The following is a 15,161-nucleotide window of genomic DNA, read 5'->3' as shown; positions in this document are numbered from 1 at the left end:
TCTGCGTCCCCTGTGACTGGCTGGCAACCAGTTCAGGGTGTCCCCTGCCCACTGCCTTAAGATGACTGGGATGGGCTCCAGCACCCCCGCGACCCTACTGAGGATAAGCGGGGCAGATAATGGATGGATGGATATATAATTTCTTTTATGTAATCACTCCAGTCTTTTCATAAAACCGATTATTACAAGTGTTAAATGTATTTAGATTTATGAGGCGAAACACCAAAATAAACATGGCTCAATACAAATTTATTTAGAGTAAACGTCAAGTTTCAACAACATGTACAAACAGTTATGCTTTTATGTCCAAATACAAAAAAAAAGTCACACACACTACCCCATTTAAAAAAAATACTGATCAATTTAAACATCTACCGTAATTTTACATAAGTGTGCTTAAATGGGGCGCCGATTTCAAGAGTTTACAATTGCATATGAAATGCCAACATACACTCCAAAGTACGCCACAAAATAAGTCTCACGAAAACAAATTCAAACAGCTGCAGTATAACTTGTGTCATTTGACATTTGCCAAAAGGAATCTACTATCATGAATTTCCTCACCTCCTTCCCAACAATTTGTATAGGTCTCATAATAATACTGTACATACAATGTGTTTTTTAAACGGGACTAAAATATCTGTAAACAGATTCTCTAAAACCGTTATGGTTTCAGATATTGACAGTATAGTTCATCGGGGCGGCAGTAGCTCAGGAGGTAGAGCGCTCGTCTTGGGATCAAGGGATCCCAGTTCGAATCCTAGCTCGTCTGTGTTACATGTCGAAGTGTCCTTGGGTAAGACACTGAACCCCTACTACCCCCAATAAGCAGGTTAGCGCCTTGGGAAATGTGGAGCACATTGTAAAGTCATTGATTTGAAAAGCGCTGTATAAATGCAGATCATTTCATTTTCAGTTTATGTGTCTGAAGCAAGATGTTTACTCGTGCATGTTTGTTTGTAATGTGTACAGTGGTGCCTTGTGATACGAGTTTCATTTACTGCCTGACCACAATTCTAACTCCAGCTTAAAAAACAATAACATTTACGTTACAAAATTGTACCAAACAGAAAATGTTTGTGCATTGTGAGAAATAGACTGTGACCGTGCCACTTTCTCTGTTTTTTGTGTGGGGGAGCAAAATAACAATGGCATGCAAGGAGACGGTCACAACTTGAAAATGAGCTGCAGTAACATGCAGGGAGAATTGGTCTTGTATAGAAAATACAATTATACAGTCTCACTAAATGTCTGCATGTTGTGAGTCAAGTTTGTCCCACATCTTGAAATAAGTCATTGTTAGGCTCGCCCTTAAATCAAGGCACCACTGTATTTTAAAATGAGAACCAAAAAAATACATTTTTCAAATTAGCCAACTGGACAACCAGGCAGTCTGAAGGCATCCGGTACTCCACTGTCCAGTTTGCAGATGATTTTATAAATTCCTTTCTTCCAGCAGGGGTCGCTGTCTCTTCCAGTCCAAATGGCGGAGTGAAACTCCCTTAGGGCCACTTCGGCCACTTCGATAAACCTCTCTGGGACCTGGAATACGGGAATAAAAAGGTAAATGTAATAATCATATGATTCCAAACCTCCCCGACACTTATGAAAGTCTATATCAGGGCCACATGGTAGAAAAAAAACATTCACACGGAGGCTGGGCTAGTAAAATGATGGCATAAAAGGTGTGTCTTAGCAGGAGTGCTGAGGGTCTTTTCAGAGGCTCCTGATTAAATTATTGTAAGATTTGATTACAGAACGATTTTTGATAGCTTTTTTCCCTCAATGTATTTTTTCTTTCTCTAAAATTTAACCATTTTGTAGTAATTATCAACTGTGCATTTGTTAACAAAATAAACAAATGAATAATTAAAAAAAGCAAAACAACCATTGAAATGATTTCCATAGATAGATGGATAGATACTACATTCATTCCCGCAGGGAAATTCACAAATAGTAGGTTTATTTAACTCGGTGAAACTCGTGCAGACTGGAACTGGACAAAAATAGCATACAAACACTGATTTAAATATTTAATTCTTCAAAAGTTGTTCTGCTTTTTATTTTTTTAATGAAAATGTTTACCTGAATACGGGAACCATCACTGTTAGATTTCCAATATATTTTAGAAAGTAGCTAAGGCTTCATAAACTTGTGCAATGACTCCCTGGTGCTATTTCCATTTTAATTTTGTATTTTTAATATCGCCTTAAAGAGTACATGACTTTTAATTTGAGTAAAACATCTACCGGGATTTCTTTAATGTTTTCTGGTTGATTAATGGTGGTCAGAAAACAGGTGGGTGCTTTGCAAGTGGCACCTGGCTTTGGCAACATCCAGTGGACGTATGTAAGACTACAGGTCGTAGTTTGACTTTTTTTCTCGTGCTTCTCTCAGCATTGTCTCCCAGATCACTTAAAATGATCTGGCAGGCCACATTTGGTCTGCGGGCCATTCATTCGACACGTGCGGCCTACGCCAAAGATTTACCTGGTAGATGTTGCTTTTGTTGTAGTGCATGTTGAGTATGCGATAAAGTTCCGTATCACGTCCTACTCGCAGCTTATTCTCTCTGACTAGCCGCTGTGTACCATCCCTAGTTTGCAGACAGATACAAAAATAATTACTTCAATACATTGTATTTGTCATTTTTATGTGTGAAAACGATGTACAAAGGATAAATATAGCAAACCGACCGGGTGAGAGTTTCACGGACAGCCTGCCTCGCGAAGCGCTCCATCTGAATGTAGAAGAACTCTCGAAAGTTGCTGAACCATTTAATCATCTGGGACGTCACGCAGCGGTTAAACTGGAAGGAAAACACAGTTTTAGTCCTGTGGACTATACATCCATCCATTTTCTGCACCGCTTATCCTCAGTAGGGTGCTGGAGCCCATCTCAGCTCTCTCCGGGCAGTGGGCAGGGGACACCCTGAACTGGTTGCCGCCAGTCACAGGGCACACAGAGATACATACAATCCACTCGCTTATTCACACCTAGGGACAAATTGGACCCGCCAATTAATTCGAAACGCATGTTTTTGGAATGTGGGAGGAAACCGGAGAGCCCGGAGGAAACCCACGCGAGCACGGGGAGAACATGCAAAATCCACACAGGAGGTTCGATCTTATGACCTCAGAACTGTGCCGCATATGCGCTAACCACTTCACCGTGCTGCCCCCCTGTGGACTAACTATTCTGAAAAAAATCTTCTTCACTTCTTTGTAACATTGTTTTTATTTATTTTTGATTTCACATTACAAAATCTTCTTCATTGACTTGGCGTAAACCTCACTATCAGGGCTTTTCAAGTCATATTAATTAGGATCTCTATGCTGATCCATTTCAAAGCATGTTTTAAGGGTCACTGCAATGTCATACAATGCAGTGAGGTTCATCTGGTGAGGCACAGTCAGATTTACAAATAATTGAACTGACATCGTATTCACCATATGATTAGCGAAGCAAGGAAGCCTTATATAAACTGTATATACTATCACCAATTTTATTGCTTAGGGCTGAAGTATCTGCCAAATCAGAATCCTGGTCTCACTTTCGCCCTCTACCATGAGGCAAGAAAATTGCATCTGCAGACACTCAACACAGCAAAGGTAATTGCATTTGAAAAGCAATTTAAAATACCACCTAATAAGGCGAGCCCAACCTTTCCTCAAATGTTTAGTGGTCCCAAACGGAGCGCTTTCGCTGCCAATCTATGCTTTAATTCGACCACAACAGCAACCGCAGGACAAAGACTAGGAACCTTCCCGTGGTGTCCTGCAAAGGGCTCTCTCCCGGGGGAGCCTTACGGATCCAACTCAATCCACTCAGACGCGCTCTTTCTTTCTTTCTTGGTCCTCTCTCCTTCTTTGTCTCTCCTTTTCTCTCTTCCCCTTTTACACTCTTGTCTCTCATTTTCTCTATCCCTCTCTTTCCTACTCTCTTCCCACCTCTCTCACTCTCTTTTCCCCCATTTTGCGTTTTACTCTGTCTGTCTTTCTCTCTTTCTATCTGTCCCTCTCTTTCTCTCTCTTCTACTCTCCTCTCTCTGTTCTTTTTAGGGCTCGCGACTTCGAGAGCAACCCTGGTCCCCAGTCCAAATGCCAGTGGTACTTTCGAACCATTCGCTGCGACCACACCCCAATCACCTGTACTACCTGCCCACGGGGCTTCCATAAATCATGCACCGGCCTGTCCGAACGTACTAAGGACTTCAGAGGCTTCGTTTGCTTGGTAGGCCTGGTGGCACAGGACAGTCGCAGCCCCCTCTCCTTCGGAGAACTACGGAGCCTCCCACGAGCGAGTCTAGCGCTACTAAGGATTACCTTAGGCGCCTTGAGTGGCTCAACAACAACAACAACAGCAACCAGATGATGAAGGTGCTCAATATGATTCACATCAGGAGGCCTCTCTTGCTACTGGTAACCATGGAAACCAGCATATGTGTTTTATGTAGGGAGCAAACCCTGACCCCAAAAAACAGGAAGTGGTGCCCCGACCACTCTGGCGGTTATGGGATCCGTGAAGTGTTATACAGAATATCCATAATATAAGGTAAAAAATCCGCAATTTTGAAAGAGAAAATCAAAAAATTGTGAAGTTAAATGAGGAATTAGGTATTTTTATTTGTTGATTAGAACCAGATCATCAATAATATATATTTAATTTACATGATGACACTTGTTTCCCCTGATTGCACGTCACTACAACAATTGTATATACAAACAAACACACACCTTGACATCTGGGAAATATGTCTTCAGGGTGTTGGAGCTGGGATAGCGAGCGTAGAAGAACATGAGCTTGGCTTTCTTTAAGTGGCAAGGAGACAAGCCCTCCTGGGCGTATACATGAGACAGGTTAAGGACAGTTGCTTATCAATTCAATCAAAATTTGATAGGGTTTCAGCGTCTCCTAAAGATTGTGTGTTGTTTGTTATTCCTATATCTACACAATGTAGAATTCTGTATAGTGAAAGGGAAGCACATGTTTATCCAACGTTTAAAAGATCCATGCTTATATAACGTAATTTTTTTTTAAATCTCAAGCAGGGTTGTATGGATAACATTGGAAATGCTTGGTTACAATTGAATGATACTGTTCTGTCTTTGAGAAACATATAGTGTGGTCTTGGAGTGTCCTTTTGTGGTTATCATGGTACTTGTTTATTGCTAAAAGGGGGAAAAATGAACTGCAAAACTTGGAGGCCATCTTTCAAACGATCATTGCAAATGCTTTTTTGTTATCGCTTTGGACAATCAGTATGAAACATATTGTGATTACTTGAATGAAGATTTTTGTTTATGGTAATGTTTTTTACAAAATTACATTCCTATTGTTTGATTTTTTGTTAAATGATACTGTATACAGTGACTGTTCTGTCTTTAAGAAACATGTAGAGTGGTCTCGGAGTGCCCTCTTGTGGTTAACAGGTTAATTGTTTGTTGCTTGGATTAGTTGTATCTTTAGTAGTGAAACCAGATGTCAATATGTGAATTAATTTTCTCTTCTCATCTCATTAGCTGCACGCTTATCCTCAGTAGGGTCGCGGGGGTGCTGGAGCCCATCCCAGCAATCATCGGGCAGTGGGCAGGGGACACCCTGAACTGGTTGCTAGCCAATCGCAGGGCACACAGGGACAGACAACTCGCTCGCTCATTCACACCTAGGGACAATTTGGACCGGCCAATCCCCCTGAAATGCATGTCTTTGGAATGTGGGAGGAAACCGGAGTGCCCGGAGGAAACCCACGCAAGCACGGGGAGAACATACAAACTCCGCACAGTAAGTCTCGTAGCTGGATTTGAACCCACACAGGAGGTTCCCGAGACCTTAGAACTGTGCCGCACACGCGCTAACCACTGCGCCGCCGTGCTGCCCAATTAATTTTCTATGAAATGAATTATTTGCTTTACTGTAGCTTTATTTCCATGCGCCTTATAGTCCAGTGCGGCTTACATATGAAGCATATATAACAAGAAACAATTTTTGCGAAAATTGCTAGTTACTTTCAAACAAACTGAATTCATCAGTTATCTTCCGACAAAAGGATATTCCCCCAGCGCTCAAGTAAAGTTCTCCTGCGTCCATCATCCCCCCTCCCATCACCGCCCTCTCCCGCTCTCTTCGTACGAGGGAGGGTCCCAGGTGACTGAGCAGCGGCAGCGGGGAAAAAGAAGGGTGCGCGGGGAACTCCAGGAAGGGGTCTGAGTTGAGGAAATCCTTGCGGGAAGAAGGGGGCAGGTGGGGAATCTGGGGGTGTTGGAGCGTGCGGGAGAAGAGCTGCTGCATGGAGTAGTGAAACAGCGGGAGAGTCAGCGGGGGCGCAGGGAAGGATGAAGCACAAGAGGACGATGAGGAAGAGGAAGGCGGGAAACCAGATGAGGCCTCCTTGGATTGGGGCGCCGGGGCTAAGAGGAGGGGCGGTCGAGGGGGATGCAGAGACAGTTCCGGGTGACTCGGAAGAGGTGGGCCAAGGAGAGGATGGGTCTTCTGGGGGTCGGGTAACTTCTGTAAGGCCACATCTGTTGTCCTGACAAGTGGTATTTCCCTGTCTTCATTATTCTCCTCATCTTGACCTCCAAAACCTTCCTCATCCCTTCCATCTGCTTCCCTGTCGTCCTCGCCTGTTCTGTGCCAGGACGTTTCGGCGTACATGCGTAAGACGCGGTCGATGACTCTGGCCACGGCTCCGCCCAGCTCTAGCTTCAGCGCCTGGGCGAACTTGCTCCCGTCTTCGTCATCCTCGTCTTTTACCGCCCCCTCCCAGTCTAAATACAGGCCAGCTCCCTTCATTGGTCCTTCTTCTCTACTTGGGTATTGTTTTTTGGGCCTCTCTGATCTTTGTTCAAAGCTTAAAAAAGGGCTGATGAGAGAAGGGGGCTGGGTTTCTTGCCCACTTCCATCGAGGTGGTCCCCATCATCAAACATCTCCTCAGCTATGTCCTCATCCTGCAAATCTCCATTCCCGCTCCCATGTAACTCCTCTTCTTCCATATGGCTCTCTCCAAAAGCCTTCAGCACTTTTTCCTGCAGGGCTTGAAGTCTTTCCCTTGCCTCCTCCAGCTGTTCCTTCAGCTCGGCTCTCCTCTTCCTCCTCAGCTCCCTTCCAACCACGACGGGCTTCGCATTGCCCTCTTTCAGTTTCATCCTTTTCATGTTTGTCGAGTCCAGAGCCGAAAGAGCGCCCGTTCGCTTCTTGACCCCGTTGTTGACGATTGATCCATCCTGCGTGCTTTGTTTATTGCGTTGTGTTTCGCAGGGCTGCGTGAGGTGATGCTGAATGAGGGGAAAGGCGAGTGGCCTGAAGGTGTTCTGAGGGGGCCGTGCACCACCTGGTAGGCTTCCAAGCATTTCCGCCGAGAAGTGCGAGGGGACGATGGGACGGATTTGCGAATTGGCGTCATCGAAGAGGTCTGAGGGAGAATCCATCACTGGGGAAAGAGTTGAGGAGTGCCAGTTAGTGCTTGACTTAGGGGGAAAAGAATTACTTTAATAGTAATTGCCTTAAAAACTGAAACTGGATCAATACTAAACCATTCCAAGACATTACGTTATCTTATCTAGCTTCTTGTTTCTTTTTGTTCAATCATGCCCCCAAATTGTGTTTTTTTTGTATAAAGAACTACCGTATTTTTACAACTATGAGGCGCAAAGGCTAAAGCGGGGCAAAACAAAGCCTGCAATTGGCCTAAAAAGATTAATGTGATTCACACGTTAGGTTGCTTTATGGCATGGAGAAATTAATTTTTACTATTCTGTATTCGTAAACAGGAATTATGAGGCTAAACAGACAGCTAGCAACAAGCAAGGTCTATCTATGCAGATGTTTCTTGGCGGATTTTTTTATTTTATTTGTCGGCATTATTGCAGTCACTATTCGTCACTATTGGCTAAAGTTATTCGGAGGTAAAAATTCGGGGCGAAACAAAGCCTGCAATTAGTCAAAAAAGATGTATGTAAATCAAATATTAGGTTGCTGTACGGCACAGGTGTCAAAGAGGCGGCCCGCGGGCCAGAACAGGCCCGCTAAAGGATTGAATCCGGCCCGCGAGGCAACACTCAGAGAAGCGCAAGAGAAAAACAAGCTGCAGGTTGAAATATGTCCACTTGATGTTGCCGAAGCCAGGTGCCTCAAAGACACTGTACTTGTATCTCTCTCTCTCTCTCTCTCTCTTTTTTTTCTTTCTCTTTCTCTTTTTCTTTATTTTACTCCTTTTTCTTTTTTCTTTCTTTCTTTTTCTTTTTTTCTTTCTTTTACTCCTTTTTCTTTTTTCTTTCTTTCTTTTTCTTTTTTTCTTTCTTTCTCTTGAAGTCTGGCCCCCGACAGAATGTTTGTTCTATCACGTGGCCCCCGAGTAAAAATGAGTTTGACACCCCTGCTGTACGGCATGAAAAAAACATTTTTTACTCGTCTGTATTGTAAACAGTAATTATGGGGCTTAAACAGACTGCTAGCAACAAGCAACGTCCATTGATGCAGATGCTTCTCGGCAGATTTTTTATTTTATTTGTCGGCATTATTGGACTTACTACACTCGGATGTAAGAGGACCATGGTTGTGTATTATTATTGAACCTGATGGCTGCAAGACGACTTTGGTGAGCTACCACGGCTTTATATTTTCCCAATATCTTGTTTCAGACTGATCTTGGTGTTTCTGTTATGAGTCTATTTTTAAATTCAATTCAAAGTGTTTATTGTCATATGCACAGTAATGAACCACGTTTCCCTGCACAATAAAATTCTTACTTTGCTGTCCACACAGTTGCCAGCAAAAAAACAATAATAGAAACTAAGAAATGGTTGGCCTTTCATGAATTCCAAAATGTTAACCTTCCTAATGATATGTGAAATGACGCATTTGAGTGATTGGTGACATCATACAGACACTGTTTCCGTACGTGTCCGAGACACGTATTTTCTTCTTTGCGAGTCGTCGGAGTGTTAAGGGGTTAATAAGTTTGACTGAACTATCTGACTGTTTTGTCGACGTTCCCACTGTAGCGCCTTATAGTCCGGTGCGCCTTATGTATGGAAAGTATATGACAAAAACTATTTTTCGCGGGTGCGCCTTATAACCCTGTGCGCCTTATAGTCATGAAAAACGGTATATTTATTTAGTATTTTAAAAAAACTTAATATCATATAATATGAAAAACTGCTATTTTTGGTTTATTTTTTAAATTGGAATTTTGGTCACAAGGGATACCGACACAAAACGATTTTAGTTTGTACAATAACATGACATCATGCAAGGCGACAATAAACCAAAAAAAAACAACCCTATACATGTACAACAATAAAACACAAACAAACCAACAACAACTAAAGAAAAAGTACCTCAATATACCCAAATAAAGTAAATCAACCTGCTGTACTGGTAGACTGTTATTGTCACAAGGCACCATTTGGATGATAACTTTGTGTTGCTATTTTTGAGTATGTGTTAAGTTTATAGTTTATAAGAGAGAGGACGTCAATGGATTTTATACTTACAAGAAGAACAGGGATAAGTCCAAACCTCAGATAAAAAATTCCAACTTGTTCTAAAAGCCCTCCTCTGATCCTTTTCTTTTTGTTAAATCTCCGGGGTTACAAAAGCATATCTGCCTAATATTGTGGGAATTAAAGAACAGCAACATGATTGGTTGATAGTAACAATGATGTAAAGCACAGGCGGCCCGCGGGCCAGATCAGGCCCGCTAAGGGATTGAATACAACACTCAGAGAAGCGCAAGAGAAAAACAAGCTGCGGGTTGAAATAGGTTCACTTTATGTTGCCAAAGCCAGGTGCCTCTCACAAAGACACTGTACTTGTATTTATTTCTCTCTCTCCCTCTCTCTTTCTTTTCCACCCATTTTCTCCCACTCTGTCTCTGTCTCTTTCACTCTTTGCGTCTCTCTTTTTCTCTTCCTTTGTTGCTCTTTGTCTCTTTCTCTCTGTGTGTCTTTTGACCTCTTTTGCTCTAACTTCCTTTTTTCCTTTTCTCTTTTCTCTTTCTCTCTTCATCCCCTTCACACTTTCTCTTTTCTCTCCTTCTGTCTTTCTATTTCTCTTTGGATTTCTTTCTTCCTCTCCCTTTCTTTTCCCCCTCTCTCACGACTTTTTATCTTTTGTTTCTTACGCTCTCTCCCTCTCTCTCTTTTTCTTTCTTTGACCCGCCCTCTCTCCTTTTCCCTCCCTTTTCTCTTATTTCTTTATCTCTCTTTTTTTTCTCTTTAATCTACCAGTCCGGCCCCCGACAGAATGTTTGTTCTATCGCGTGGCCCCCGAGTTAAAATGAGTTTGACACCCCTGTTCTAAAGAATGCATAAAAGTATTTTTTTTAAAAACGAATATAGTGAAATAACAAACTGGCATCTTATGCGATAACATTTGCAGATGTCCAATATTAAAAACCGAATAAACTCATCAGTAGTCCAAACTTGTCCACTTAAGGATAGGAATGTTTATTTAAGTGTGTCTCAGATCATCTCATATTAACAGGAGAGGACTAGTTTCTGCCGTTACAGTGGAACCTCGGTTCTCGACCATAATCCGTTCCAGAACCCTGTTCCAAAACCCATTTGGTTGATCACGGAAAATTGTATTTCCCATTAAAAGTAATGTCAAATCGTTTTAATCCGTTCCAACACCCTGAATGTTTACCACGAACGTAAACATGAAGCTAACCCAGGCTAATCGTACGTTCGCGTTAGCGTAATCTTCCGTACGAAAGATTACGCTAACATGAACGCGTAAAAATTAAAAAAAAGGATTATGAATAGGATTTCTTACCTTTGTGGTGGACGGTGGGGAGAGAAAAATCATCAAAAGTTTTTCAACCTCTTCCAAAACTTGCAGCAGTTGCTTGCTTATAGCGCTAACTTCCTTAGCCGCATCACTCGATTTCACAGCCTCCTTATTCTTTGCTATCGTACTGATAGTAGATTTAGCCATGCTGTATTCACTAGCAAGATCGGAAATTCCTACACCTCTTTCATATTTAGCTATTATGTCTTTCTTAAAGGCAATAGTTGGACGAACAACTTTTTTTTTTCCACCTGTTCTGCTTGCACCGACCTTCTTCGGAGGCATAATTAGGGGCTAAAACACTCGTACGCCGCTCAGCATCGCACCCAAGCGTACCGGCGTTCGAACTCCGATTTTTTGACCGAACAGCGAAACAAAAACTTCTCGAAATTTTTTGTCAAACACCGATTTGTAGAATAAAATAGAATAGAATATACCTTTATTGTCATTGCTACAAATGGGCTAACATATTGTGACAACGAAATTGGGCATGACACTCCAGTTTTACACATTCATAGTGAGGTATGAGCAAGAAGATAAAGGAACAGAGAAGATAATGTTATAAGACAAGGGGGATAAGGCTATAGTTATAATTTACATGGTATTTACACAAGAAATGTCGGCATGTGGGATGTTACATACAGGGTTGTCGTGATAACGTTGTCCGAACTGAGAGGCGTTCGAAAACCGAGGTTCCACTGTATTTGCAGAATCTACTAATTCTATATCCCTGAAACAAATTTTGCAAAGAGTGTGCAGGTCCCTCACTTTCAGACAGAATGTGGTGTAATAGTCAGGTACATGTTCAACTGTGACACATCACTCTTCTCCTGCTCGCCATACGTCCACTCCTTCCTTCCTTTGTATCCCCCAGTCCTCTCCTCTTCCCCTTATCAGTTAGGGCAGCTTGTTAGGAACTGTTTGATCAGAGTGTTTACCATCCCTCGCACACACACAGGATGATTCAACCAGTAGTGAAGCATGAGAGGCTTGTGAGAGGGCTAACAATGGTCAATGGCCCTTTGGGAGAGAGATGGACTCAGAACACCGCGTACGAGTGTATACGATTTTGTGCGTGGTAGCGTAGTCCGACTTAGCTTCGATAACACCCTTAATCCACTTCAGATGGATACACTCACCGCACACAGAGGTGGACGGGCGGACAGAAAGCGAGCATATAGAGTCTCCCGGTGAAATACTAAGAGAATAATCCCCCTATAAATAGCTAAATATCAATTATTCAAATGCCCTGTCCTCTCTGCCATAACGCAGCCCAGATGGCAGGCAGGCCAATGCGCTTATACGCAGCGGCCAGATTAGCTTTCCCAAAGCCAGTCGCAGAGCTGGCCAAAATATTAAAACTGAGCAATGGACATGAAAGCCATGTTGCACTAGATTAGATTTAAATTCAAGCAGGGTGTGTTATTCACGGTACACGCTTGGGAACAGTTATAAACAAAAATGCTTCACGTTATACAACTTCATTGTAATTTTGAATTACAATAGAACTTAGCATTGTCAGTCAAGTCATGTTTATTTGTGTAGTCTCGTTCCATGGACAGACTGAGGAGATCATTTCTTCCTCATGCCATGAGGCTCTTTAACTCCACCCGGGCGAGTAAAAGCCTACATTAAACCCCACCCCCACATTTGCATAATACCCTATTTTTATTAAAGTGTGTATTTTATGTATCACTATTTAAATACTCTATGTCAACACGTTATATTGGGTATTTCTGTATTTTACTTCTTTTATTTTATTATATTATTTTCCAACACAATGATACTGCTGAAAGTGTGAATTTCCCTATGATCTATCTATCTATCCCTGTATCCATCTATCTATCTATCTATCTATCTATCTATCTATCTATCTATCTATCTATCTATCTATCTATCTATCTATCTATCTATCTATCTATCTATCTATCTATCTGTCTGTCTGTACCTCATCAATCTCCTAGTCAGATCTATATCTATCTATCTATCTCTCTCTGTCTGTCTGTCTGTCTGTCTAACTATCTATCCCTCGTCAATCTCCTAGTCAGATCTATATAGATAGATAGATAGATACTTTATTCATCTATCTATCTATCTATCTATCTATCTATCTATCTATCTATCTATCTATCTATCTATCTATCTATCTATCTATCTATCTATCTATCTATCTATCTATCTATCTATCTATCTATCTATCTATCTATCTATCTATCTATCTATCTATCTATCTATCTATCTATCTATCTATCTATCTATCTATCTATCTCTAGTCCTTAATCACAAAAAGTCTCAAACTAACAGCACAACATCCCCTGATCTGAAACCTACATGAGGGCAAGGAAATACTCAAAAACCTCAGGATGAGGAAAATGAAAAAAACCTTAAGAAGGGGGCCGCACATTGACCTTCCAGGATGACCAGGCTGCAATGGATGTTGCAAAGGTATCAACAGATAAAACACATACACAATCAACGTTAAATATAGGTCATAACAGAACGTCCGATTGACAGCATTGTTTGTGTGAAGGTTGTGATAATTATCCGTCTCCATTAGCAAAAAAAACGCGCGCGCACACACTTGGCAACATCTGTGTTAGAACGCACATGTGTGTGTGTGCATGTGTGTCGGCTCATTGGCAGCTGGACAGATGATTTTTCATTGTGCAATTTTCATTTTTAAACAATGCGAAATTTTCAACACGCACGATTGAAAAGGTTCTATCATGAAATGAAACACTCACTTTCAGTCGTTGGAGCCCCAGTAAGAATTTCCAGTCAGGTGCCCGCCGATGTGCGCTCTTCCTCGGTCGACTGTCCTCAGCTGGCACCCACGGCAGTGTTGGTGGTGATAGAGAAAAAAAAACACGGGGGGAGTCGAGCGGGGGCTCGGACATGTGAGTCTACAGCTCTCCGGCCGCTCTGTTTTGTATTTTTCAAGCGCCCCCGCGAGTCATCCACTTTTTTCCCTCCCTCACCAAAGCAATCTGGAGCCGGCTGGCACTGTGTGTCATCATGCTCTAATGCTGCTGCCGATGATGATGAGGATGATGATGTCCACTTGATGACTGCCCCGCCCATGTTAGCCTCAACAACTGTGTGCAAACAACAAGAGACTGTGTAGGCCAGAGTTTGGGAACCATTTTGACTTAAAGGTGTTCCCAAACACCATTTTATTTTCCATTCGTCTCAGATCGTGTCGTGTTCCTTCACACAATTATGCAAGTATGTTGCCAAATATTGCAGCGACCTGGGGGCTCAAGAAATTTTGGGTCAAAAGTGACCCATCTGGCTTGTTTTCTCTAGAGCTGTGATGTCATTGGAGGAACACACCCCCTTTAAAATGTGGAATACCTTTAACACGTATGAGGCGAGCTCCGAAACAGACAGTGTTTGTAGCTAGGCAATTAGATACCGCTCATTTCTGCTTGGAGAAATTGGAACCTTGCTTGATTTGCCCCTGGGGGGCCTTGTAATTGTTTTGTTGCAGTTGGGTGCTTCATCCTTCAAAAGCTGCATTGGGTAAGTTTATCTGCATCCGTTACGGTGTGCGTTCTTGTTTACCGTTTCCTTCTTTAAGGTAGGCGATTGTGCCATTTCGTTATTGTTTTTTTGCCGCGTGTGTCGCAGTTTGTATAATTTAGCGTTAGCGTTGGGGCTGCCAAGGGCTTCCTGTTTTGTTTGCTCCTGGTTGGCGCTCATTGCCCACAGTGTGTTGTTTAGTTGGCTAGCCTGGCGTTAGCACCGGTTTTCCTGTGTCCCTTGGTTTATTCCTGGCTGGCTGTGCGTTTGTCGTTGTTATTGCCGAAATCTATGAAATAATGCAATAATATACGACATAGTAATGCCAGAACCTGTGTCCCTTATCAAGAAACATATAACCACACATAAAATTGTTCTTCCTCCCGCAGTTCCTTAAGATCGTTGAGGCTCATTTTGACCGCCTTTTATAAAAATAGATTATGGTTTAAAAAGAAGGTGCAAGCAGAGTTTTTTACTAAGATTGTCACAAAATACTGCAAACGAAAAGAATACGTAAAGGGTGCTGGGCCAGTGAGAGAGGGGGATTCTTGCGCTCTATGCAGAGATCCGCCCACCCCTACCGCTTACCCAATCAAATTCCTCCGGGTGCTTGGCTGGCGTTTATGAGGGTTTAATGTTAATTCTGTGGGTTTTCATCATATTGTGTCTTAACAGTGAACATACATTGTTTATTGAGCTTCCATATACAGAGAGACGTACCGCAAAAACGGGGTCTGTTGGTGTTGTTGTTGTTGTTGTTGAGTCACTCAAGGCGCCTAAGGTAATCCTTAGTAGCGCTAGACTCGCTCGTGGGAGGCTCCGTAGTTCTCCGAAGGAGAGGGGG

At 42.3% G+C, this 15,161-nt stretch overlaps 1 protein-coding gene across 1 annotated transcript; it reads right to left on the bottom strand.

The window, feature by feature from the left end:
* Window positions 1-228: 228 nt before the first annotated feature.
* Window positions 229-13,846, bottom strand: prox3 (prospero homeobox 3). Its single transcript, XM_088348320.1, has 6 exons — window positions 13,540-13,846; window positions 6,055-7,433; window positions 4,737-4,844; window positions 2,697-2,809; window positions 2,491-2,596; window positions 229-1,542 (listed from the first exon to the last, which is right to left on the bottom strand). Coding segments are annotated over exons 1-6 (1,881 nt in total). The 5' UTR covers window positions 13,541-13,846; the 3' UTR covers window positions 229-1,368.
* Between the last annotated feature and the right edge of the window lie 1,315 nt (window positions 13,847-15,161).

The sequence above is a fragment of the Urocampus carinirostris genome, chromosome 11, assembly GCF_059441175.1.
Source record: "Urocampus carinirostris isolate Australia breed hairy pipefish chromosome 11, RoL_Ucar_1.0, whole genome shotgun sequence".
Lineage (NCBI taxonomy): Eukaryota > Metazoa > Chordata > Actinopteri > Syngnathiformes > Syngnathidae > Urocampus > Urocampus carinirostris.
Note: the sequence above shows the minus strand (reverse complement) of the source record. Positions and strands in the feature narration are given on the sequence as shown.